At 40.9% G+C, this 27,998-nt stretch overlaps 1 protein-coding gene across 2 annotated transcripts; it reads right to left on the reverse strand.

The window, feature by feature from the left end:
* cgnl1 (cingulin-like 1) lies at window positions 1-27,039 on the reverse strand. Of its 2 annotated transcripts, none has more exons than XM_062989626.1 (19): window positions 26,948-27,039; window positions 21,769-23,338; window positions 21,585-21,679; window positions 19,866-19,971; window positions 19,022-19,123; window positions 18,719-18,867; window positions 18,057-18,198; window positions 17,414-17,626; window positions 10,172-10,378; window positions 9,966-10,070; window positions 9,740-9,892; window positions 9,410-9,580; window positions 7,394-7,552; window positions 7,002-7,091; window positions 5,609-5,692; window positions 3,819-3,943; window positions 3,555-3,663; window positions 3,267-3,430; window positions 1-2,380 (listed from the first exon to the last, which is right to left on the reverse strand). In XM_062989626.1, the coding sequence occupies exons 2-19, from the start codon at window positions 23,290-23,292 to the stop codon at window positions 2,233-2,235; spliced, it is 3,846 nt and encodes a 1,281-aa protein (XP_062845696.1). In that variant the 5' UTR covers window positions 23,293-23,338; window positions 26,948-27,039; the 3' UTR covers window positions 1-2,232. The 2 variants fall into 2 exon arrangements, with proteins under 2 accessions (XP_062845696.1, XP_062845695.1); XM_062989625.1 differs by having other exon boundaries at window positions 19,866-19,974.
* Window positions 27,040-27,998: the final 959 nt, after the last annotated feature.

Genomic DNA, 27,998 nt, shown 5'->3' on the forward strand with positions numbered 1-27,998 from the left:
TAACTGTGGGAAGTTTTATTGCGTTTTCTTGTATTGTAGTTATATACAGTATATATATATAAATGCATACAGAGGTAGTGACAGGATTAATCGTTCTCTTTCCAGAAGCGCTATGTTCTATTAAACTAGTAGTGTTGCAGTAACAGGTACAATTCAAACCAAATCTAAATGATCTGATTCCGGTCAGTGAGCCAGCATTCACCACGGCTCTATAGCTGAGCGGACTACAAAACACAAAGCATTAATAAATTGTCCACGTCTAAACATTAACACTTCTGTGTTTGGCTCAGCTATAGAGTTGTATTGAAAGCTGTCATTTTCTCACTGAGAATTCTAAACTGAACGTGCTTACAGGCCACAGATGTGTAAAATAAAATACAGTGCACAATATACAGTGCAAATAATCACAGTGTATCACAGGAATGTCGATTGTCAGAACAGCATCGTATAATAAAACTGTACATAAAAAAAGCTGTACATCAGAAAGGAATCACATTAGTCATACAGCTGTGGGTAAGTATAACGAACCACTGACAAGCCGAATCAAGACGTTGACAGTAACGAGTAACGTTTGCTTTCTGTTAGATGTGTGAGCACAGACTATTATCTTCTCTTCTCTTCAGCTGACAGGGTTCCAGAGCTAAAAAAAATGACCCATTACTTTAACTGCACATAACGACACAAATTAATTCAGGCATATCATACAGATCAGTGAAATAGCTGCTGCATTCATATTTCTCTTATTTGTGACAAATGTTTTCACTCTATTCAAATATTTGTGAATGTTAATGATGAACGAACAGTGCAGACAAAACTGGCGGTAAAGTGAACCACAATGTGAGCTGGTTTTGTCCACCCTGAAACTCCTGGCTCTAGACACATCCCGGCATTATTCCAAACGTAACAGTATTATTATTCACACGTCCACACCCCAAACCATTTTCTATTGTTCCTGCATATGAATAAACTGAGAACAGAACAAAACACGACGTTACTAATCTGAATGGTGAATGAGTAAAGCGTTGGCTGTTAAGCTGACCTGAAAGTGCTTTAAATAAACATATCAAAAGCAACAAAACACTTCAGCGCTACGTCACTGAATCTTCTCGATTGCAAACATTAGTTTCAGAATGTTTCCTTCTGATAAGAATAAAAAATGTTTGACAGCAGTTGTTAGGGTGGTCAGAGCTGCTGAATTTTTCATTTTAATTAGCCATGGAGACAAAAAGGTGTCAGGCATGGGTGACAAATGAGCTGCTTGTGTTTGATGAAACCACCACATTAAATGCAACAACAAACAGTAAAACAACAAACCGTCCTGTTCCATTACATAGAAAGATAAGTAACTGCCAGATGGAATAAAAGCCAGGATGTTATATGCTGCTGGTGTTACCTTTTGGAGATGGAACTAATCAGGTTTGTGCATTACCAACACAGTCCAACCAATTCTGATCAGAGTATTTTTAAATTTGCAGTGGTTCATTTAACATTTCTTCTTCTTTGTTAATACAGGAAAACATTTAGAAAGTTGTCCACGCTTGATTAACATTCAGGTTAAAAAAAATACCAAATTATTTATTGAACACAGGACGAGCAGGTGCTTGAAAATGAAAAAACACCTAAAGACAAAAGTTTATATAACATCTATAACACTGTTTTGTGCAGCACAGCGTGGTTTGTTACCCTCACTTTGCGAGACAGGCTTTTAGTCTTTTAACATGAACAGGTCATGAACGTGAGCAGAGAAGCACACAAGAGGCAGAGCAGCATGGACAAGTGTCCGTTCACAGGAAAAAAGAGTAACATTGAAAACACTCTAATAAAAATAATAGCTGGTTGTATAAGAATATTTTGTATATTGGATACAGTAAAGTTTTGTAAATGCAAAAACAGCCCATTACAAATTCCCCTTGGTTCTAAGTTTCTAGCCTTCAGTATTTCTTCCTTCATATTCTTAGTAATAATAAATTACAGTTTTAAATGTTATTTTTAAGATTCACAGGCATTATCTAAGGCAAAGCGTTAAAATAAAGAGATTTTTTGTTAAAAGAAATTAGTGTTGCAATAAACAATAGTGTAATATAAAATCATTTCCAAATAAAAGTCATGACTAATAAAAACCTAATAAAGAAAACAAAATAAAAAAAGGATTGTTTTGTGACCGCGGTGACCCGACGCTCACTCTCATGTACACACTCAAACTCACAAACACTCCTATTTTTTACACGGTCGTCACGCGTTGCTGATGGTGTCCTGACTGCCGGATCGCTTGAACCCCGATGTTGAGCTGAAGTAAGTCTCTCCGTCAGTGCTGATATCGTCATCGTCGTCTTCATCATCATCCAGGCTGTTCAGCAGCGTGGTGGAGTTGTTCTTTCGCCTTTAAGAGAAACAAGAGCTGCTAGTTTCAGCTTTGCCAATCAGCGAAACCCTCTAATTTAAGGGTAGAGCTGTGTATGCCAGCCAGTTCCGTCAGGAATTTGTGTTTTGTTACGTGATCACATTAGTCATTTTTCTGATATACCTTAAACATTCACTACAGCTGAAATACTGTATGTTCTCTTATTGTGCAGTGTTTTGAAATTACAACGCATTTCGGTATATTTACCTCACCTTGGTGCGAATCAGTCTTTCCACTGAGTCATTAAAACGTTGTTCTACTGTAGATCCCATCTCATACTGCAGTGCACTAATTCAGGACCAGGGTCAAATTGCTAACATCTTTTACCTCTCTGTCGTTTACATGCATTAATATAACTCTCTTACCTCAGTAAGCTAATTCAGGGTTAGTAATGATGCTGCACTCACCTTACCTCATCTAAGTGCACACATTTCTCAGCTGACTCGGGACAAGTTGCAAAATACTGACTGGTTTGCCTCACCTCACTGTGCAGTGTTTACGACTGATCTAGCATCTGTAATAAAGTAATAATTATGAGCTGATCCAGGACCAGTTTTCATGTTAATAGTTTACCTGTCTGATCTTGCCGTTCAGTGCTTACAGGGTCAGTCATACGGTAACTTCAAGGTGAGCAGGGTGTAAAAAACAAGCTACACAGAATTTAATACTATACAATTCTGGATCAGTCTTATGTGTGTACCTCATTTCACTATACAGTTCTTTAAGCTGATTCTGGATCAGTCTTATGTGTGTACCTCATTTCAGAGCACAGTGCTTTGAGCTGATTCTGGATCAGTCTTGTGTGTGTACCTCATTTCAGAGCACAGTGCTTTGAGCTGATTCTGGATCAGTCTTGTGTGTGTACCTCATTTCAGAGCGCAGTGCTTTGAGCTGATTTTGGAGCTGCTCGTTGGCCTCCTGTTGTTCCTCCAGGTCTCTCTGCAGTTTCTTCTTGCCATGCTCCAGTCGGTCGATCTCCTCCTCCGCCTCATCCATTTGCCTCTTCAGAGCCTTCAGACGCAGGTTTAGCTGCACACAGGGTTGCACGAGATGAATAAGCTCAAATACATCAACACCTGTATACCATAACAGTATGAATCCTAATAGCCTTACATACACTCATTAAAAGTGCTGTAGGAAGGTTTGTTATTACCTGATCTTTTTGATCCTGCAGTGAATGCTGCTCATCATCCATTTGCATCACCATCTCCTTCACCTTCCGTTCTAACCTACGGTTTACCAGCTGCAGGTTCGCCCGATCCCTGTAAAACAAATATACAGTACATAATGTTCTGCAATAGCAACAAGGAATTCATAGAACAAGCTTAAATGGCATTATAAAGGTTTCTAAAAGCTTGGAGTAATCCCAAAAGTTAAAAGAAAACAACAAATGTGCATGAAAAATGTAGTTTCCAACCTCTCCTCGGCCTCCAGTCTCTCCTCCAGCTCCTGGATTCGACTCTCCATCTGAGCCACCAGTCCCTCCTTACTGGACCTTTGTGAGCTTTCCAGATGAGTGATCCTGCTTTTTAGATCCTTATTCTGAGAAAAACAGTGCAGCAAATAGGTCACTGACCAACACAGGCCATAATTCATCGTACATCCTCATATTATACATGCCTACACTGAGATAATGTTATCAAATATTACACAAACAACCAAAACTATGACAGAAGGACCCGCTTCGTTCATAAAGAAACTTATTTAAATAGTCTACAGATGGTGTAAACTTTATTAATGAGTATTTTCACACTGGTTTTTAATGGAAGACTAGAACTTCACCCCTCTGGCACGTGCTGATGGCTTTTTTTACACCAGTCAGCAGTGGATTCACACAGAGCGAGTTACGCATTGTCTGATGTGTTCCTCCAAGCTTAGTGCCGGTGTCTTGACTGGATAGTAGGAGTCGCTGATGTTGTTGTGGAGAACCCCTATCTGACTTTTTCTTCCTCAGACGTGGCTAACTGCGACTGTTGAGTGATTGTGGACCAGAAGCGCCACCGATATTCAAACTCAGGAACACAGATCATTGCAATCTGTGACTGTCCATGCATCGTATGGTTCTCTGTAGGTATCATTGCAGATCAGTTGTAAAAGATGTATAAGAGACCCGTATGCACAGGCACGTGCACAGATAGACCCCTAGTGGTGCTCAAGCACCTGCCCTTTTGCCCTGGATGAGAAAAGTGCCCTTTCTGCTAGAGCCCAATTTGTTTCTACATTCATCAATATTTAAAAATAAAAATTACCCTCTCTGTCATCAATTACCCCCAAAATAGTTTTGATATCTGACGGGCAGTTATTTGAGTTCTTGAGAGAATTCTGCCCCGATGTGATCCGCCTTGCCCCTCCCTCCTCCTCTACTAATATATGTAGAAGGCTAAACATAATGCTCTATGATATAGAACAGCATACAAAAATGATGAATAAATAGGAAAATGTTATTTAGCTGTCTATTTGATTTGATTGGCATAAAAAAAAAGCCCACTGTTAACATTAACTACCCAAAGTGGGTTTCTGATTTGAAATCAAAGGTAGGTCTTAAGTTGAGCTACATGACAGTCTGGTGAGGTAAATTGATACTAGTAATGGTATATTATTAGTGTAATGCTTCAACTCTGTCAGAAATTATTATTGCACAACATTGATTTATCTCATTTACAAATTTTGCAACATAATGCCAAGAAAAGAAAGGTTACAAAAGCAGAAAGAAAAGGAACTACAGGGTAGCAGCTCTCTTTTATCCTGGATTAGGCCATCTACCAGTAAAGCAAATGAGGCAGATGTATCAGATGTTTGGTTATTAAAAAGCGTGCACAATATCGCCTTGTTTCGCCTGTTTTTCATTTATTTATGCAATTTGATAATTTGATTTATTTGATTAGATGTGTATTGATTGTGTTAACAAAATAAATATATAAGTTAAATATCCTACTGTGGTTTTTTAATTATTATTATTTTATTAATAATTTTGGCGATGGGTGCCTTTTTTTGGCTTGAGCACCTGCCCCAAAAATGTCTGTGCACGTGCCTGCGTATGCACATGTCATGCTAGAGGGCGCAGGGTGATTGTGGAAAGATATTACACTTACAGGTTTATAAGGGGTGGACTGAGCTAAATAATTGCTTGATATTAGTTTAATTGGAGGTGGATTGCAGTGGACTGAGATTACACTGAGACCCACATTATGAGCTGGAAATCTTTACCTGTCTCTCTAAAGCGACCTTGTCACACTCCAGGTCCTGCCTAGTGGCTCTCTCCTGCAACAGCTCGTTTCTTAACTGCTCCACCTGTAACACACCATCATCACATCAACACATCGTTAACACATCGTTATCACATCGTCAGACAGAAAACAAAACAAAATCTCTATGTTTGTCTGGCATTTCCGCCCCCACAGGTGCCCACGGGGCGCGCGGATAATTAGTGGAGTCTTTTCAGGGCTGTTAGAATATTTTAGTCATTACGGATTAAAAGGTGTCATTTCAGTGAACTGCCAGAACATTCTGGTCAGGTGACATTCTGTACTAGTTTTTCAGAAAGAGCTACGGGTGAGTGGACAGGCGATGAGTGGAAAAGCACTATTTGGAATGCTTTAACGCCTTTGTCACTTCCTGTCATGTAAACAAACCACTTAAAGTAAAAAAGACATTCGAAAAAAACCTAACAGTCGAAGTCTAAGCTTTTTGAAACAAATCAGGACCAATCTTTGTTTTGTGCCAGTTTTATTGCTTTTTAAATATATATATATATATATATATATATATATATATATATATATATATATATATATATATATATATATAGTTTTTAACAGACCTGATGTCATGAGGGAAAAGAAGTTCCCCTAAAACAATAGACAGGAAAAGTGAGCAAGCTGAAACAGGGCCAGAGTTTTTAGTGTAAACATGCCCTCCTCACCAAGGGGTGTGTGAAGTGGAACATATTTCAACAAGGAACTCAGCTATTCTGCTAACTGTGCTGTATTCCACATGCACAAATATAATTATATAGTTAGAAATATGTTCATTTTATCACTGTAAGATGAACTCTTGTGCATTTACAGCTGCTGGAATATTGCTAACAAATTCAGTTCTCTTTGTACAGTGTGTACACGCACACACCCTGGACAGGGAGCCAATCCATCGCAGGGCTATACATACAACATATAAAAGCCTGCCAGATCGGGTATTTAGTTTGAGGCACCACATTAGAAAAAGCTCCTAATTGTTGCAGGAAAATTGGACAGGCAGTGTTACATGAAGGGGCAGCCTGCCAGAGCCGACGATTACACAAGATCCTCTTACAATACTGTATTCTCTCATACAAATCCTCCTCACACACAGAGCTGGCACTGGCTCCGAAAGTTCGCTGTACTTAGCGTGACGAGCTCATGCAGCTTGAGATTATAAACTACACCTGAGTGCTAAACAGAAAGATGTAATAATACAAATTCACAGATCATGTTAATCAACAGATCAGATGATAAAGCGACATTTTTGTACATGACCGTGAGTCACTTTGTGTGGTCCAATAAAAAATTGTTCTTTTTTTTTTTTTTTTTTTTTAATGTCACTGTTAATGCAGCCAGACTCTCACCTGTTCCCTTCCTCGATCAATTCTGTCCATCAGCAGATCTCCGCTCTGTCTCTCCTCGTCTAGATCCATCTCCAATTGAGAGAGCCGCTCCTATCGAAGCACAAAATCCTTGGTTATATGATGTGTTGTAGCATTTTCTATAATTAAATCTAATAATTGAAACACATTAACACACAACTTCCGTGTAACTGTAGATGAGGCTGAAAGGTGCATCATTAAAACTTTGACTTTGATCTTCTGAAGACCGCAAGTTTGATTATTACAAACATGATTTCATCACAGGACGCCAATCCAACACAACCCCTGATTCTAGTGATAGTGTGCTAAGATTCTCAGGTGGATAAGGTGGACAACAGTGATGCTAAAGCTTCTCTATACATGCTCGTGAGTACCTCTAACAGTTTGATATGCCTTGATTTGTCGGTACTCTGAACTTTGGTGTCAGCATCCACCTCCAGCTCAAAGACTTTCTGCTGTAGAGCTTTTGCTCGCTCCTCGACCTCGTCTCGCTCTCTCTTACACGCTCGCAGATTGTCCTCCAGTTGTGCGGCCTACACACACACACACACACACACACACACACACACACACACACACACACACACACACACACACACACACACAGTTCAACCATTAGGGAATTCATTTTAAAACCTTGTGTTAATAATGTTTACTTCTGCACGATTTAATGTACAAGTAACATTCGGCCATTTATTTTATTTAGGATTCATACAGTATTGGAAACCATACATTTAAATCCACTTAAGACCAGTGTGTCATGCTTTAGAAATGCTAAATTGGTAGCTAAAGATTAACTTCTGGATTTTAGCTCCATTTGCATTACATTGTAGCTTTAGTGTAACACAAAAGAAGCATGTCATGTCTGATTGAATACATCTGGCATAAGGGGAACGTCGTTTACAAGGCCCAGTATAAAAACCAGTGCTTCCATCCAGCATTTCTGTCATTCTTAGGACTCGTTGGGTTGATATCAGTGCAGACTGAGCACTTGCTGTACCACAGTGTTTCAACTTTATCAGTTATTTATTCAAACACGAGCTCAGAAAGTCAAACGCTGGCATGTACTTGCACTTGTAGGGGACATGACTTGACTTCTTAGTACAGTCCACACATTCCTGATACACATTCTGCCATATCAAATGCAGATTTTAAGTACTGAGGTAGTTTTTCTTGTTAATTATTGTCCAATTTCACTGGTGGCAAAACAGCCCAAGAGCGTAATGTTGCCAGCACCATGCTTAACAGTAGGTACAGTGTTGTTAGAGGATTCTTAAACCTATAACAAGTTAGAGTATTTACATTTCTGACCCTGCAGATTTTGTCATATTATTCAGAAAACCCACAGTACACGTATGAAAGCATAGTTTTTTGGACAAATAAGTATGTAAAACATGATTACATCATGTATTAATAAAAGCTGCTGCCTTTAACAAATACAAACATCTTGCTGTATCACACAGTCTGAAAACCTTGAAACTCAAGCAATAAGCTTAACAATGAGGTCAGATAATGAGCGTGTTGTACTTGCAGCCGTGTATTACGTGGGTGGGAGTGTGTGTGGTGTAGGTGTGCATGATAAAGTTTGTGTGTTTAGGGAGTTTAGGCCGGGCCCTATCGGCCGAGGCTGCAGCTGCATGAACAAGTAACAAGTAAGAAGTGAAGTGTGTGTGTTAGGGAAAAGTGCGCGCTTTATAGGGGAATTGTGGAAAATTAAAAGTCAGTGGGTCAACCATAACACTTCCTACACACACAGCTGTGTGAAGGGAACGGCCCGAATATTTTGTCTCTATCATATTTACTTCTGTCTGTCTATTGTCTGTCTGGCTCAAGCAAACTAGTATACTTAATATTTTACACCCAAACGTACATTCATATTAATAACAGATTCATTTACTGGTTAAATGGTTAATTGCTCTGTAGATTCAATTTTGTACAAATCCACATCCCACTATCCCACTGACCCTTGGCCTGTACTAATGAGATGCGGTCAGGCTCTCTGAGCCCGTCACCACTCTGGCATGTCAGGAATGTTATTGTTTGATATGGTAGTGAAGCATTTAAAAAAGAGCATGCTGTGTAGAATATAAAATACATTGAACAATGTTTATACAGAACTGATGGGAATAAGCACACTATTAATGATTTTCCACCCTAGCGATAGTCATCTGGTTATTCTAGCACCCAAAATGTGTAAACCCATTTTTAAATCTTTTAGCTTTAGGTAGCAACCATAAACTCACTCAGTAATATTGCAGGAATACTCCATATTGACTCACTAGTTTCACTAGTTTTCACTAGTTTCCAGGATCCCAGTATATGTGGTTGGTTTACAACTATTTTGTAAGTGACAGGTAGCAGTTCTAGCCTCTGTCCTAGCCTTAACCCACCTGCTCCTGCAGAGACTTGGCAGTGAGGCGAGATTTCTCCAGCTCCAGTCCTCCATCTCTCAGCTGTCTCTGGAGCTCAGTGAACTCCTTCCTGTTCTTCTCCTTATAGGCGTCGATCTGCACCTGCAGCTCCTGAGTTGAGATCTGAGATACCTCCACGATCTCACTCATCTAAACACACACACGGCTTCATTATGTAAAAGCACAACACACTTATATAACCCTTAACAACTGTGCATCCCCTGATTTAACCAGATACCGACTGTAAAGCAGGTATAAAGGGCACAGCGTATGTGTCCGTCAGTGTGAGTAAAGAAGATATAAACTCGCCTCTCTCTGGAGTTTTTCTACAGTTCTGTCCAGCAGCCTCCTCTCCTCCTCGATCTCATTCTTTGTGTTTCTAAACTGCTCCTTCTGACTCCTCTCGTCCTTGATACGCTCCTCCAGCTCCTTGTGCTCCTGCGTCAATTTGCTAAAGTTTCTCTGGAAAGAATACACGAATATAATAAGCCATGGATTAGGGTATATTGACAGTGGATCTACAAGTTTGTTTTACCTTTACATCCTCCAGACGTATGGTCAGAGCCCGATTGGCCCGGCTCATTTCCTCTTCCTGCTCCCTGACTTCGGCAAGTGACTCCGCCAGCTGCTTCTTATCTCTCTGCCGTGTAACACAGAATTGTATATTCATACCAAGTCGAGTAATCATACAGCATTCAGACTAACGAAATGTAGATTTGATAGATTTCTAGTGTGTCGCACCTCGGTGCGGTTCGCCTTCTCTGCCAGCCGACTCTCCTGCGTTTTGGCCTCGTCGATGATGCGGTTGAGTTTGGCGACCTCGTTCTCCAGCTCCTGTACTCTCCTCCTCAACCGTTCCACCTCGTTAGAGAGCCGCCCAACCTGGCTCTCGGCTGCCCCCCTCGCTGCCTCCATCTCCGACTTCTGCTTAAACACTGCTGCATTGCCCTGCACCCACAAACACACCATGACAGAGAGTCTTAGATTAAGAGGTTAATTAATGACCCCACAATTTATTAACAAGGTCTTTTAACAAGCTACAAAAAAATCAAGCTCAACGTTAAATGGCTAAAAAAAGAAGAAGAAAAAAAATGTTAAGGGACCTCACATGGCTTTAAGAGACACTTGTTTAGACAAAAGCACTGTCAGTGGAAAGAGATCGAGGAGATTTCACAGACTCTTCAAATCCAGATAATCCAAGCAGTCCATTTAAAGTCAGTTAAGCATGACAAGCTCCCAAAGGCAGCACACCTGCTACGCCAAGCTAACAAGGCTTCTGAATTGTTAATCTCGAGTACTTAGCTCTTCTTAAGAGCTCGTCTGTAAATACGTTGAAACTGTAATTAGGTTAGAGCTTTAAGCCAAAATCTGACTGCAGTTCCTTCTCTTTTAATGCCAATTTTTAGATGTGGTGATTGATGTTCATGAGTAATCAGCTAATCAAATCATTTAATGCTATTTTTTTATCCAATGTTAATGACAACATATAAATCAATTGCTCTGTTACATGATCATTAATTGTCTACATTATCAGTCTCCATCTGGGCCTGTCATTAACATCCTCCTCTGTCACTACAATCACCTGCATGTCCTCTCTCACAGCAACCAGAAACCTCCTTTCCTCCTGCCTGGCATCTCCATCCTCATCAGTCCTGATAGAACTCTCATCCTCTACTGCACATGCTCAAACCATCTCAATGTCATCTCTCTAATTTTGTCGCCAAAACATCCTACCTGTGCCATCTCTCTAATAAACTTGTTTATCATCCTTGCCACGTGTTTATTTATTTACGCCATGTTTACACAATGGTTATATTCATGGCAGGGACGGGTAAGTTCCAGCCAAAAAAACCCTGCCCCAACCCCACAACAAACACACACATAATATTTTAAATTCCTGAAAATTGGTAACCGTAGACGAGGCTCGTTCGATGTCTCCAGGACCCTGAAGCTATGTAGCACTGATACCACCTAATCTAAATACCAACGTTAAGAAGACGTGTGTGTGCTGCTGCAGGCACCCTATACAGAACACTTTCTGAATAAAAGAGCTCTTTTAAAGCTTCCTCTTGGACAATGCACCGTTGTGAAATGTCCTGACAGAGATGCAGAAATGTTCATGCGCTGGAGAAAAGGAAAGCTTGACATGTGTGTCTGTGTGTAGTGACGTCTGTCAGGTAAGAACCGCCTGCATCCCGCCGACGACAGCGAGACACACACACACACACACACACACACACACACACACACACACACACACACACACACACACACACACACACACACACACACACACACACACACACACACACAGCACTCATTGTTTGTTCTCTAACTGGAAGAACTGGTAGAGCGGTGGTACTTAGGTGGTAATATATTTTTAGGCATGTCAAACAACAGGTTTGACCACGTACAGTGAGAAATGCAAATCATCCTCTTCTCACAGCAAAGTTTTGGCAAGTACAAGCCGTCGAAGGTTTGTAAAACACCTTAATATTATAATTTCATATTTAATATTTATATTTTACATGAGGTTTAGAGCAAGCATTAAACTGCTGCATGTTTCAAAGGTGAAAGTAAACATACTCCAAGCAAATGCGGAGAACATGCAAGACTCCTTATAGTGGTTTAAACCCAGGTCCCCATAACCCAAGAAATTTTAGGCATAAGCAGTGAACATAACTGCTTCCTTCATAACCACTAATCCTTATCATTGATCACGGTGGGTCAGGAGCCTGTTCTAAAAACCACAGGTGCAAAAAGGCACCAAGCCATCGCAGGGCATTAAACACCTACACATATGTGCTCACTCACAAGTCTGGCCAACTTGAAGAGACAGACACAGCCGCACAAAAGGCATGAAATCCGCAGGTGAAGATGGAGTCAAACTAGGTCAGTGAAGCTGTGCAACACTACTCCTTGGCCAACTATGCAAAAACAGACTGTTAGAAATGTGTGAGGTTTAAGGAGAAGTGGTGTTCATTAACACTCCAGAGTACTGAAGCTGGTGTGAGAATAGTAACACACACACACACACATAAAACTGAAGATCTAACTACACAGAACTGAAATATAACTGAGTATTAAGTGTAAAAGTGAAATTATGAACCTGTTGAGAAGCAGCCAGTGATGTGAGGACACACCAGGTTGAACCAGGTCCTGTGTGTGATTTATTAAACAGCGCATATTACAGCTAGAGCATTATGAAGGTTTACACGTTCTGTTTACAGTCCAAAGTCTAGAACTTCCCAACTTCTTTATTTTAGTGTGTGTACAACTCACACTGAGATTATTAACCCCAACATTCCCAGAAACACACCAGTCTGACAGCTCATAAAGCTCTTAAATACAGACATACAGGCTACATGTGACCGAGATGTAAGGACACCCACTTATTTCACTCCAGCGTCAAAAGACATTCTGTGAGCTGAAATCTGATGCTGAATTCTGCTCGTCCTTTTTCCATCATGCATCACTAAGTAAAGCTTTCTAAGTAAACCTCTGTACCATGAGTTTCCAGGTTTTTACTGAGTAGAGCCTCGGGACATGAATTTAATCGCTTTGGACTTAAAACAAGCCTAAAAATCAAACTGAAAATAAATTAGGAGGTGAAACTAACAGATTATTAAATAAAGATAAAGACAGACAGTATAATTTGTTCTTATTTATATTTGTCATATTTATATTTTCATTGATACTCGTTCAGATATCTTCAATAACTACTTTATTCTGATCAAAGGGCAGATACTGTACATCCTGGCATCAAAAACTGACCCATCGTCTCACTCATTTACACCTATGACCAACTCGAGTAGCTGATCCACCTTCTGCATCCTGCGTGATAATATTGACACTGACAGACTGACAGACTTTTACTATTTAGATTGGTCAAAAATAAACTTCTATTGGCTCCTGCTTGGGTTAGTTCTCATTTTTGAAATGTCATTGGACAGAAAAAAGGCCAGAGAAGAGGAGGGCACATTCCCTTCACTCTCCACTGAGTGTCTGAATCAATGCCAATAAAGAAACACTCGGACACTTCGAGCTGCAGGGAGAAGTGGTCGATCTGAAGCACTCTTCAGTTCACTCCCACCTTTGTATCTGTAGTTGTGAATTAACCAGCATTGTGCGCGCTCCCCAAAGCCGAGCACCGACAACACCGAGGGCTAGAAAAGAACGAGTAGGTGCGCTTAATTGGCCACAATAGATTTCTGAAGTTTTTCTCAGGTCAGGACAAAAACACTCCGCATTCTTGGCTCAGTCAGCCACGGAGCTGAGAGTTTCGACAGCAAAGTTTTAAATCCTATCTCAATAAACCTGTCAAAATAATCTACAAACACAAGCTGTAAAAATTCCCGCCTGATTTCACATTCTCTCTCTCACACACACACACAGCAAAAACCACTTAATTTATGATCAAACGTATTAAAGCAGCCTGAAAGGGAAAATCTCAAAGCTGGACAGGTTTTAATCCTGGATGTATGATACAGTCCACTGAGGACAGAACTGCATTATAGTTCTAGTCATTCGATCCACTCACAGGCATTGTGTACTTGTATAGGGCACAAAACCAGTGTCATACACCACCGCCCTTGAGCTTTATTTCATTCAAACTGCTGTAATTATTTTCAGCACACGAACAAATAATTACAAGAAATAATAGAACATTACTTTACAAGTACAAACTGTTAGTCTAACTGTTAGTAGATAACTGGTTGTAATTGTAATTACAAACCACATGGGACATTTAGACAAGCCTACTCAACTATTAATTTTAAGTAAAACGTCCTGGCTTTTCTCAAACCCCCTCCAAGAGCACACGCTAGCCTGTTCAGACAGTAAAGTAAATCCTGGTGAGAGATTTTTTTATCTTTAATCTTAATCCTCTCCAGAACATGACCCCCATGCTCAGAGACTTCCCACTGTGTCACTGTCAGGAGACTCGGCCTTAAACACAGCGTACCAGTGCAGGACTTGGGTTAAGCCAGGGTGTGTCCTTGTCCGGTTGTGACCCCAAGACAGTCCAGTACCGCTGGCAAGTCGGAGTTTCAATACTGACAATAACAGGACGAGGAGCAAACAATAACTAACTTGTAATATTTTCAAATCTAATTACAGATACAGTATATAGAAGGTCTTTACACCGGTATTTTTTTGCATGAAGTAGAACATATTGAGTTTTGTTTTGTGTGGTTTGTGCCAGATTTTCGTATTGTGTTGTGTGTTTGCATTTCGTATTGTTTGTGGGCGGCCTTTAAAAATTCACAAGATAAAAGAGGGCTTCCACTAAAGGCATTGAATAACCACTGAAGTATATCAGTGAATTATGAATCCTTCATAATATAAACCAATTGACCGTTTAGACATTTAAAATGGTTTTAAAAGTGGCTACTTATAAAACAAAATAAATAAAAAGCCCATCAGCAGCTTTATGAATAGCGAAGGCGTAAAGGATGTACAGACTGTGCTAACATCCATCCAGCTGCAATAGCATGCATTGCAAAACTCATACCGGGAGGGGCAGGTTTTGATAGAAAGCAGATGGAATATCAGATTTGTGATTTTGGGCCGAGCTCCAGCGCGATACATCAGGAATCTTTACCCGTCAGATTTTTCTCTTTCTCCTCTCCCTCATTCTCACCCTTTACTCATCAGCTCCTACTCCCCTGTTCTTCATAATTCACTCTTAGTGCAAGATACGCAACAGCACAAAACAGCACGCTATCGTCGGCTAAGGGAAACACCCGCCATCCTGTGAAAACCCCCAATTCCCAAATAGCCCCTGCTGCCCCGGCCTCGCCTTCCAGAAACGAGACGTTTGCACAGGCATCAGGATAGACAGCACTGGAATAAATTACATCACCGTGGACCCGATTGAATAGAGTTTAGATTGAATTGGGAGGGATATTTGTAGAACCTCAGCCTTAATTTCAGTAATTCAGAGTGTCCTGCTGTAAAACATCAACAACAAGGGAAGGAAAGGAGGACTCGGAGTGCCAAGTTGCAGCCCTGAGCTCGCCGGGCAGGTGGCACATGGCACAGCTGGTGGAGTAGATGCCACACAGCCAAATGGGTCCTAAGGACCTAGGTTTCATCCTTAACTGTGGTCACTATAAGGATTTTTGCATGTTTTTTCCGTGTCCATGTGGGTTTCCTGGAGATATTCCGATTTACTCCCATATCCAAATACAAACTTATGACTAGGTGTGCGAGGGCAAACCCAGTCTGAGGCGTCCGCTTCTTTAAAAGCATTTCAATTTTAAAACAGAAGTAAACAAGCCTGGATCTTGGCATGATCTCTTTATCCATCTATTCATCCAGTCACACTCCCCACCTCTTCACTCCCCCTGCATACATCTGCATACCTCCCTGTGTCTTTGACCCCTTTGTCCCACTGACCCACTTACAGCATGTGTGCAATATCCCCACACAAACACAGGCTGGAGCACACTAAAATAAAAATAAAAAGAAAAGAAGAAAAAGAAAGAGGCCCCGAGAAGCGAGGTCCCACAACAGTGACTCATTAGATGTGTGAAGGCCTGCCACTGTAATAAAAAGTAGAGAGTTCAGTTTAGTGCTCCACTTTCAACCATTGTTCTCAGCATGGGGTCGAACCATCGATGCTAAACATGGCTCTGTAAAAAAGACACTCTGCAGTGAGTTTGCACAGCTACAAAAACTGGTTACACAACAGTACCCACATTTTTCAATTAATGAACCATCTGTGATGCAAGCAAACTAAATAAAAATGTGCAAAAGTTTACACAAATATTTCTACTTGCAGCTTTTCATTTTCTGTTTACTCTACCATACTTTTAGTTTCTCTTACATGGGCACCAGTTTTACATGTAAATTCACATTACACTATTGTACAAAGCGCCTATTTGTCAATAGTTGTTACCAAAAACAATGAAGCAATTAAGAGCCTTGCTCAGGGGCCCAACAGTGGCATCACGAGTCCAGTACCTTAACCACTAAGCTACCACTGTTTGGCCCCTTGGATTTGTGATAAGTGGATCTGTTATTTTTGACCAACTACAGCGCGGCTCTGATAATTCAGCTATATTCACGTCTGAAACTGTACAACAATTCTTCCATACAGGCAGGAAACTCTTTTGTTTTTGGACAGGAAGTGAGCTCACCTCTGGGGATGGGGGGGGGGCACACTGAGAGGAAACCTCTATTCTGAGAGTGGAGGACATGAAGAAATTCCACCCCGCACAAACAGGATGCTTTCAAACCAGCAGACATGACCGGCGGCTCCTGGCAGATCTCTTTCTTCTCCTTTCTCATTTTGATCTTTCATGTTGTCACCTGTGGTTCCCCTAAACCTTTCGCTTTGGTCTTTGCCCTCACTGGGTTCCTGCGGTGCCGGACTTCAGAGAGACGTCCAGTAAACATACCATCAGATGGACCTTATCAGACTGGATCTGATTCCCGCATAAGCATGGAGAAGTTAGTTCTCATAAAATCTGATGACAGATCTAATAAGCCATCACACTGCTGACTCTAATTTTCCAGTCAATGCAGGAACTGGGGGCTGGTTTATACTTCCCTCTGAAGAGACTTCCTAAGAGGGTCAGCTGTGCACTTCGAGGGAGGGAAGTGAGGAAACTTTGGTTGAGATGATATGAGTATCCTTTGAGGCCGCACCTCAAACCAAACCAAAACAGGTGCGGTAGCACTTAGATTAATGAATGAAAGAATGTCCGGTGGCAAGTAATTTACAGATCAAAAAAAGACATTCGAAACACCCTCAACACTTTAAAGAATTCATAAAGAGGCGAGTCATTTAGAGCAGACAAGCCTGTGTATTATTTTAAAAGTTCCCCTAAATAAACACACAGTCCTGGGAGAACACACCAAACTCCTTGCAGATAGCAACAACAAGCAAAGACCCTGGAGGTCCGCGGCTCCCACCCCCTCTGCTGCCCTACAGTGCCTTTTATATGAATCGGACATGAATGTGTAGCGGTGTGCTACCTGCTTAGCCTCATCGACGGACGTCTGTAGTTTACGAAGCTCCTTCTCATACTGCTCCCTCAGTTTATCCACCTCCTGGTCGTGAGTGGACACCTCCTCCTTCAGAGCTCCTTTCAGAGCGGTCAGCTCCCTCTCGCGCTTCTTCAGCAAATCCTCCTGCTCCTCTTTAACCATCAGCACATCCTGGAGATCCAGCTTCAGCTGCATTATGTCCTAATGTAAAAATTAGCATTATGGTCAATGCAAACAACTGATCAAATTGATCCAGACATGGACAAAAGTATGTGGACAACCCTAATGAATTTGACTCTAATGCTCTCATCTGGACAATAAGACATGTTTAATACAATAATCATTACCCTAAATATTCAGGACATGCAGAACGATGGCCACTCTGCAGCAGAAACTAAAACATCCCGGTCAGGGATCACGTTGGGTCCGGTTCTATTAGGAAACTCTGAGCGCAAGGCAAGAATATTAAATCCATCGCAAGACCACTCAGACACAGCCCATCATGTCTGTGTATACACACTACTGCATGATAGCACACTCTTAAATGACCGCTGCGCCACCCAAGCGCTAAAAAAGTACAGGCGTCTCCAAAACGGTTACAGCATCAGAGGAATGAAAGTGTGTAGTTTACCTCCATCATGGACTCTTTCTCTGCACTGTCCGACTGTGAGCGCTTGGCTCTGTCCAGCTCATCGTGCATCTCCGACAGCTGATCCTGCAAATCCCTGATCTCTGTCTGATACTTTTCTCTCTCCATCTTCACCTGGAACAGTCTAACACACACACACACACACACACACACACACACACACATAGTGTGAACACCTGCAGGTCAGACTGCACCCCGACCGGCTATCTGCTCCCTTTGAACTAACTGTTGAGAGTGTGTGCCGCTCTCACACCTGGACTCGCTTTCACCTGCATGAACAGTCACAGGTAAAACACCTGCAGGCCAATCTGTACAGAACAGACACTCGGCTGAACACACAAACAGATATTTCATTATAGCAGCGAGACGAGGATAAAAAACCCTTTTCTTTCGGATTTTGACAGCACCTAATCAGCAGGGTTATTAATATCTCTCATGATTAGACATTTTCTTCATGATCTGATTCAATCACATTTTTATCCATTTCCCACTCTATTTTGGCAAACTGGAATTGTGTTTTTCATCGGCTTAATTTCCAGGTGCAAGGTTGCAGTTGTATGGGACAAAAGCATGTGGACTTTACCTTTAGGTGTATAAAATAAAATATATAAAATACCAGACACCAAGCTCAAAGTAAGTCTTACTCTTCAAGTGTGGTGCGTAGGTCCGCTTCTGTTTTAGCCAGCTTGTCACGCAGTCTGTCACATTCAGCCTGACTTAACTGGAGTCTATTCTGCAGGTCTCTCAGTCCAGTTCCAGCTGTCGCCTGAGCCGTGCTCAACCCCTTCTGCTTCTGGAAAAAAAAAAAAAAAAACAGGTAACGTCACATTCACCTCGTTTTCAAGTTTATTCGATACATATAGTTGAGCTGGTTGTTAGTACTCAAGCAATTATTCAACTATTAGGTTAGAAATGTCACAGTGGGTGTAAACGCAATCATAAAGTACCTTGTTTTCCTCTTGCAGTTGCTTTCTGAGATGAGTAATTTCTTTTTGCAGTTCAGCTTTCTGCTCTTGCAGGGCTTTGGCTTGTGCTAAAGGGTCCAGAGACTGTGGGGGGGAGGGATGTATGTGACCGGTCAGTACATTTTAATATTATGTTAGATGAGACGACTGATGATCTATAAAACTAAATCAATTAGCTTAAAAAGGTCATTACTGAAATTGGGCTACAGAGTAAAAGGGTTTGGAAAACTGTCAAGGGTTTTAAACAGTTGGTCATATCCTCAAATCCTGAGAAATCACTTTTGTGTTAAACATGACTGAGTACGTGTAGCGCAACTTGTTTTGCTTTGCAGATTTAATCTATCATGTCTGTGAAACATATTTGGAATTGAACCTGGTGCAGTAACGTTATACAAAATGTATAAACACTACATATGACTATGAACAGATTTAACACGTTAAAACGATTCTAAGAGGGTTTAAAAACATTGTACAAACAATTTATGCATTTCAGAAAACTTTCTCAGGCACTTAGTACTAATACACTCCTACTTTGCATTTTGGCAGTGTGTTTAAAACACAGGATCACTTTTTTGGCGGTGAGAGATCTGGCAGTGTGTGCTGAGGGGGGACATTTGTACCTGGTGTTTTCTCATTCAGCATGCACATGTTTAAACATTAGCCATGGCCTCTACAAATGTTGGCTGGGCAAATACAGGTGTCTGTAGTTTTTTATTTATTTTTTTCAGCAGAAAGCGTCTGTGAGAGGACCGCCAGTGATTAGAAGTTCACACTCATGGCTTTTTCTTTTGCTGAGCACAATTCCTGCAGTGCTACAATTACTCACCGTACTGTCACCCTGCACGCTGCCGCTCGTGGCCCGTGACTTCAGAGTCTGGATTTTCTCAAACACCAGGTTGACCTTCCTCTTGGTGGTGTCATCGCTATCGATGCTGCTGAAAAACACACAAGTACGCAAAGGAGTTCTGAAACAGGTCGGCACTCTGAAAGGCGCACGTCGCTGCACCCTGCACTCTGTGTGTGTGTGTGTGTGTGTGTGTGTGTGTGGGTTTATGCATTGGCTGCTCAGAGTTTAATCCTTGACAATGCGGAGAAAAAAGCAGCCTGACTCTTAGCCTGAACACAGAGGGCACAGTGCTTTGCTTTGAGTCACCTTGTGAGCTGCCCAGTCTGATTAGTCCAGATCTGGCACATACCTGCAAACGTGCTCACCTGAAACACTCAGCACTGCTGGTTTACCTTTACTGGTCGTGTCCTGGTTTTAAATCACATGTTCTGAGTTGCACTATTCCACAGATTTACCAAAATTTTACTCTATGTGATGAATGAAACTAGATCTTCCACTAAATACATTTGATAATTCATTGTACACTTTTAAACGTTATATGCTGTTAGTTTTATTAGAATATACAGTAGGTGTGCACTCACAGGGAATCAGCATGTGAAGAGGGGGCCTTGGTTTAAAAACAAATTTTATTGTTTCCATTGTTCAGCCTCCTCACACACACATACACACCTCACACACCTACACGCATCACTGAGCAACATTTAACAGTTTCACATGGTTATCTAATAAGGCCCCAGTTGCTCAACACCACTGAATAAAACATTGTTTTCCCGGCGCTGAAAGGCACGTGTCGGTGCGGCCGTCTAAAAACTGATCCAGGATCGGTCCTCATGACCGCTTAGGTTTCTGTTAAACTGGAGCTATCCAATCCCGGTTCAGCCTCTCGCCATGCAATTATCTCACGGCTACACCTTTCTTAGAGGGCACCATCAGGAATGCAGAAAGGTCAGAATCTTTAAGACGAGGAACTGGCAGAGCGTACGGGTACACGCACTGAGCCGTGCCGAACTGTGGCCCTGCTGCACCGAGCCTTTGAAGTGGAGCAGCGATCCTACAGGATCAGAGGGGCACAGGAAACGAACCGAGCTACGAAGGACGTTCAGCTTCTTGTTCGGCAGGACAGAACGAATCTTCGGGACAGGTGGAAGGAGGTGGTCAGAGCTGGAATTCAACCCCCTTAAACACATCAAACTCCCTTAATTCCACAGTGTGAGTCAGATAGGGAGGAGACTTATGAATGTCTTGGCTCCACAAGGTGATACATCCAAATGGAACAACTTCTAAAACCTCTCTCGTTATTACTACTAGTCAAACACTGTGAGGAGGGAGGCATGTTTAAAGCCCTCTGTCTCCCAAAACTTCAGAAGCTGATTAGAAAAGGCTGGTGTTGATGCTGTCAAAATGTATAGAGTCAGCATGTTTTATGGTGTGTATGTGACTACGAGTGTTTAGAAGAATGTTAAAAAGGTGAATCAGCTTGTGACTCATTCCTGGGAATTTTAAATACACATACTGGTAATCGACACAGCCACAGTATTACAAAGCTTAGCTTCAAACACTGACTCGTTTAAATAAAAAAATAGGTTAAACTTTAAATGTTAGATTTACAGCAGAGCACATTTGAAGCACATTCAGGCTATAAGGTTTTGATTTTTGAGTTAACTAGTTAATAAAAAGAGTGGTGTGGTGAGAGCTTACCCATCTTTAAGGTAACCGAATAAGATCTGCTTGGCCGTCTCCTCATGCGTTTGCTGTGAGAGCTCCTGCTGACCTCTCAGAAGATCGGGTGTCGTCTGTTCCACAATCAAAAAGTAGAAAATATTACTCAACGCCTGTAGAAACTTTATAAAACCATGAAACGACAGAGATAAACCTTACTTACTTCTGCACTTGTCTTTTTGCTGCAGTCTGTAAGACCTTTAGACAGGGATGTAGTCGCCACACTGGTCACAGTCCTGGCAGTTTGCGTTTTTCTCTTAGCCTCGGTTCCACTGTTCCCCGCAGGAAGGATTGAGGGACGACTCAGTGGCTTTCTGGAGATGATGAGTGAATTTGTAACACTGGGTGCTGCTTCTTGTGGAGAACTAGGTTCACTGTTGACCCACGACAAGTTTCCTCTTCGTCCCACAGAGCAAGAAGAAAATGGCGACTTTTGAACCACCTGCGAGGGTTTAAGCAGCCGCTCTGTGGACCGTCCTCGATTCCGACTCACTTCGTCCAGGTACTCGGCGTCACCCTGCAGTCCGAAAGGCAGAGCGCTATCCACGCTGTGGGAGCGTTTGCGGTCTTCTGGGTTGATCCGATTCCTGCGGCCCGTCCGACCTCTTCTCTGCTGGCTCTCTTTCCCATCGAACTTAACGATAAGCTCGTCCACACCAGGGATCGAGCCGGTGTCGATGTCTCGCCCTGTTCCGGGCATGAAGGGAATGTAACGGCGGTTCTCATGGCGGTTCACGGAGTCCCCGTATAGCGCGTCAAGCTGCTCTTCCTTGGTCATAGAGGATACGGAGGAATTTCGGGAGCGGGACGACTGGAGCACAGGCCCACTGGAGTCGGTTCTTCGTAATGGAAGAACATCTGGCTCTCTGCGACTCCGCTCCAGGCTGGAGTTAGTGCTGCTTGCTGAACTTTGGGTCCTGTAGGAGGACTGATCATTGGAAATGCTTGAGGCAGGCATCTGAGAAAATGGAAGGTGTTGCGCAGGTTGTGAAGACGTAGGCTGAAACTGGGGCTGGGATAGGGATTTATTTAAAGGTTTCGTCCCAGGCTGAGACTGAGTCTGGGATCTAGATGGAACTTTTTGAGGTTGAGCTCTAGCCTGATATGGTTGAGGTAAAACCTGTGACTGAGACACTTTCTGTGCTGGTGGATCTGTGGCTTTTGGTTGGTTGGCAGCAGGAGAGGTGGTTCTGGGTAGAGCGTTTCTAGTATCAGTGGAGGACAGAGGCTGGGCTGGAGTGCTTGGAAAATTATTAAGGGTATTGAGCTCTGGATCGTAAGGTTTGAGGATCTCTGGGTGCCTATGAAAGTTGAGCAGACTGGTTGGTTTCTTCTGAGGCTCTCTGGGGTCAGAGATACCGTTGTAAGGATCGACGTGTTGAACCAGATGCTGGGATCGATACTCAGCAAACGGGTTGTCTGAGAGATTCTCCCTGGTTCCTCTGAAGTCGTATTCTTGATAGTTTTCTATGAAGGACCCTTCGGAATCAGTGAACCCATTGTTGGATGCTGAATAAGGATTGTTCAGTCGGTCTTGATTGTTCAGAACCACGTACGGGTGTCCGTCTATGCCTTGGACTCTGATACTGAGGCCATAGCTACTGTTTTGATTTCTTGCACGAGCAGGGTGAGCGTAGTTTTGCTGCAGTCCGTGGTTTGGAAGGCCACTGACTCTATACGACTCCATCGAGAAGGCTGACGATCGAATCCTTAGAGCTGGAAATGGCTCACGTCTGCAAACAACACCATAAGCTTAATATTGTTAACAGATACCTTTGTATCCAAATGACTTGTGGCAACGTTTTGAAATTCTGTCACTAATTACATTTTAAAGCCGACTTTTAATTAGTTCATTAAGTTTATTTGGCTTGAATAATAAAGAAGTATGTGAATTTGTATGGTAGTCCATTAAGAATGCCAAAAAGATCTCTCAAATGATTTAATGGCTCACAAATCAAGCCAAACTAAAGTTTCTGAAGGGCAGAGATCTTACCAGTTGATCAAAGAAAAGACTCTGATATAGAAGCCAACTTTGCAACACGTCAGACAGATTTTTTCCAGTTATGCAACATAATCTGCCAATAACTGTGTAAATACTTGTTTTTTTGTGCACTATTAACACAATGAAGCCAGATCATAATCTAATATCTACATAACATAGCCAGGATGAAGATATTAAAGATTTACTGTGTCAGCTAATTATCTTTTATTAAGCATAAACTAGTTATTCAAGTTGAGCTATTTAACACTTCTGCCATATTATGACAGTTAAGGATCTAGTGTGTATATATAATTTATCTTAGGGTCTGATTTTTTTTCTAGATCTCTCATACTCCACATTTTCCTCTGTTTACACTAATACTTTATTTATTTATTTATTTTGATTGGATGTAATACCATGTTCAGCACATATTCGTGCCATTTCAGTCTATTCATAGTTTCTTTTCTTTATATTCTGAGTCTGTTTACACTAATAAAGTAGTACAAAATGTCCTCCTCTTTTATGTGTTGTTGTGTTTGAGAAGAAGGAATTACATTGCAATTGTGCAAAAACAAAGCGTACACGTATCACGTCTAGCCAGACTTCAGGTTGGCAAAGGGCCACTATGAGAGTGTCAGAAAGCATTGTGTTGGAGTTATCAGTGAATCCCAGTGATAACCGAAACAAAACCACACTCCTCTCATTGATTTATTAACATCAGAGCGGACTAAAATGAAAAAGGTTTCCATGACAAGCTGCGACACAGGCCACAACAAACCAGTTCTACATCAAACGAGAAGCCAGGACAGTTCTGCTCACCACCAGAGCCACACAACAATAATCAAACTAACGTAACTATTTTACATGAGTTTAAGTATCAGAACAAAGAAAGCGCTACACCACACATTTAAAAACAAGAACTGCACCAAACGCTAACCACAGGAACTCAAGGTTTCAGCTTTCAACCAAATTCCAGACCTGGAATGTCCGGATCTTATAGGGAGTATCAGTCTGAGGATTGACCAGTATCACATGATGTGATGTTTACTGATAAGCTACAGATCCTAAACATCAACAAGGAAACAAGATACTTTAAAAATACATCACCATACCAAAGAATTTTACTATAGTGAGAAGGTAGCTGTTGTACTATTGGGGGGACGTAGCTAGTTGGTGGGGATTAACAATAATTCAGTGGAAATATGGTGAATAATTATAAGTAGACATTAAATATGATCAGAGAACCAAATCCAAACTAATAATTGTGTGATTGTGCTGAACTGTAGGTCCATGTCACAGCTCATTGTTCTCTGTTCTGTTCAGGCTTTCAGGCTAAAAAATCATGCTATCTGGTGCATCAGGATTTCAGGGTGTTAGTGCAGCTCTTTCCTCTCATTGTTTCCACTTGAGGTGATAAACTTCTTGCTTCTGACAGAGAGGAAGACCACATGGCCTGTACCAGCTCCCCATAGCCTTTATTCAACCCCCTCCTGCGGTGCACACTTATCTAACGTATACTTTCTACTCAGATTGTGCAATAGCACCAGAGTTTAATTTCTCTTCTTATTTAAATAGTAAATCCAACTTCTGCAGTAAAAACCCACACTAAAAGAGTGACTGGAGGTGAGGATTAGACCCAGGTCCCTAGGACCTACAGTACGTTCCAGTGCAGAATGCATGTATATAACAAAAGAAGGAAAGGATTTGATGCTGGAGGCTCCTTCCTCCTGTATTCAAATTCAAAGGCTTAAGATGTTAAGAAAGAAGTCCTGATGTGCTAATCGTTTGACTTTGAATGAAGTTTTAAATGAACTTAAAAATGACAAAACCACAATAGCCTTAGAAACAAACACCAAATCTCAAAGTTACCATGAAAAAAACAGTTACCATACAGTAAAACACTTTACTAAACTAAATAAATTATGTTTCATGTTTCTTTATATATGTTTATACAGCACAATAGTCTAGAAATATCGAATTTTATTACACAAACACTTACCTGTATTCAAACACAGCAGTTCTCTATCTTCTTTTATTTCTATGTAGTATATTATTATATTATATAAAGTATATTATTAAACATGTTATATTTTATATATTTTTGCAAAGGTTTTTCATCCGTAACATATACATGGATCATATTACACTTGAAAATGTCATTACATAAGTTATGTAAAGTGTCAAACTTAACTTGAGCTTGTGCAGCTATTAGACTTTTGTCCAAGTCACCAAGTCCGAAAATTCAAAGCAAACACCTTAATTGCAGTTTTTTAGGCCACAATTAGTACACCTTACAAAAATTTTAATATTATTAAATGTAACATTACCAATACAGTAATTTGTACCACTGTTCTACAAAGAAAGAGTAGGAATAGTATTTACTGTTGCCCTAATACAAAATTACACAAAGCATTGTTGATTAATTTATGAAGTTTTCGTGCTAAAACGAGCAACTCCAAAATCACCCAAAATTAGAATACCTTCTTTAAAAGGAAGTACATTTTTATATTTTTAAACAGCACCATAGAACACAATACATGAATTCTCTATACATTAAATCTTCCGAAGATGACTGATAGTCTGTTATAGTTGAAATGCTAATTAGAAAAAAGTTTAGTTCATTAAGGCAGAACATAAAATCAGGGATAAATACAGTTTTAATAAATAAATGCAATACAAAAATAGTTGGATGAGTGTAAGTTATTATTATTATTATTATTATAAGTTCTGTTTATTCCTGTTCAACTGCATTAATATAAATATTTAGTTCATTCAAGTGTGGGGAGGTTTTACTGTGTATAACGTAGCTATGGCTGCTCTGATGAATGTTATGAAGAATGTTATTAAATGTTCTACATAATTTGAATGTGTTTGTTATATTTATATTGATGTGCTGGATAAACTGGATGTATGTGGTAGGTGATGCTGACCAACAGAACCATGAACAGAAGTGCTGAATGACCTGTACAGCAAAATTACCTTAATACATTTTTTAAAATAATAGTTCTCGTGATGTGTATGTGTTAAATTAACCACAATAATATTTAATACTGTATAATTATACACGACTGTAACTTTGTATAGTTTATTGTGTTTAATAAATAAATAATTGGTGAATTTTAGAGTAAATAAATATCAACTCCAAACTGAGGTGAAGCAACAGGTGCTTTTAAACGTTACTTATAAGTAAAACAAGTAAAATAAAAACACTTAAACTTTGAAGTCTGTGAGTTTCTGTAGTAAAAGTAGAATTAAAACTGCTGAGGTGTTTCTTATATTACTGACTCACAAACTTATAATGAAGTTCTCACGCGTCTCTACAAACTGAAACAGAATAAAACGACTCAGAAAACACACTTACCGGCTACAGTTGATTAAAACACGAAATAAAAGTCTCTTTATCAGACGGTGTTAAGTTTAAAAGCGAATAAAGAGTCCATAATACACTAAAAGACTTTCTCTGGTTAGTTTGTTGCACAGTGACTTCGACCAAACTCCCCTGAGGGACAATGAACTTAGACCACGCCCACTACACACAGAGTCCCGCCCAACCGCCTCCAGACCACGCCCCCAAAGAACTGGCCCAGCGTGTGGAACCAACAACAACAACAGACACCAGATCAAGGCTGGGCTGCGAACTAATCATTATATTCATTCATTTTTCATTTCGTCACCCTGAACAAAGTGCCAATCCATTGCAGGGCTTTGCCCATGCCCCCCTCTGGCATTGCAGATCATGTCTGTGTATGTGGTGATATGATTTGAACCCCAATTCATTCATCGTTTCTTTTCACTGACCCTGTCAATCCATCACAGAGCATCACAGGGCTTCACACACACACACACACACACACACACACACACACACACACACACACACACACACACTCCACTAACATGACAAAGTGTGAATGTTGGCAAAGATTGAACCCATGTCTCCAGGACTCATGTCACTGTAAGGCACTCGTTTATCAGCTGTGCTAATACATTTACATCTTCAGCATTTAGCAGACGCCTTTATCCAAAGCGACTTACATTACAGTTTACAGTCTGAGCAGTTGAGGGTTAAGGGCCTTGCTCAAGGGCCCAACAGCAGCAACCTGGCAGTGGTGGGGCTTGAACCAGCGACTTTCTGATTACTAGTCCAGTACCTTAACCACTAGGCTACAGCTTGCTATTATGCTGCCCACACTGAAAAACTGTATAAATGAAATGGCCACATCACACTGTACTGTCCTATACTACTCAGCCCCTTTAAATTCACTCAACCCTGAACAGATAATGTAAGTACTTTTATTCATTCATTTTTACTTATTGATCTTATTTAAAGTGGTTTAATAGCCGTTTTCCACACACTGTATATTCAGCATGATATATGGCGCCATCTAGTGACTAACACTTAATGAAATAAT

The sequence above is a fragment of the Trichomycterus rosablanca genome, chromosome 27 (assembly GCF_030014385.1).
Source record: "Trichomycterus rosablanca isolate fTriRos1 chromosome 27, fTriRos1.hap1, whole genome shotgun sequence".
NCBI classification, from domain to species: Eukaryota; Metazoa; Chordata; class Actinopteri; order Siluriformes; family Trichomycteridae; genus Trichomycterus; species Trichomycterus rosablanca.

What these genes read in the sequence shown, in the direction of transcription:
- cgnl1 (XM_062989625.1), bottom strand. Translation starts at nt 23,292, where the DNA reads ATGGAGTCGTATAGAGTCAGTGGCCTTCCAAACCACGGACTGCAGCAA. An exon ending in GCGTGCAGGGTGACAGTACG is followed by an intron (nt 19,124 to 19,865) that starts GTGAGTAATTGT and finishes TCCCCCCCACAG; the next exon opens with TCTCTGGACCCTTTAGCACA. An exon ending in CCAAGTCTCTGCAGGAGCAG is followed by an intron (nt 7,553 to 9,409) that starts GTGGGTTAAGGC and finishes GTGTGTGTGTAG; the next exon opens with GCCGCACAACTGGAGGACAA.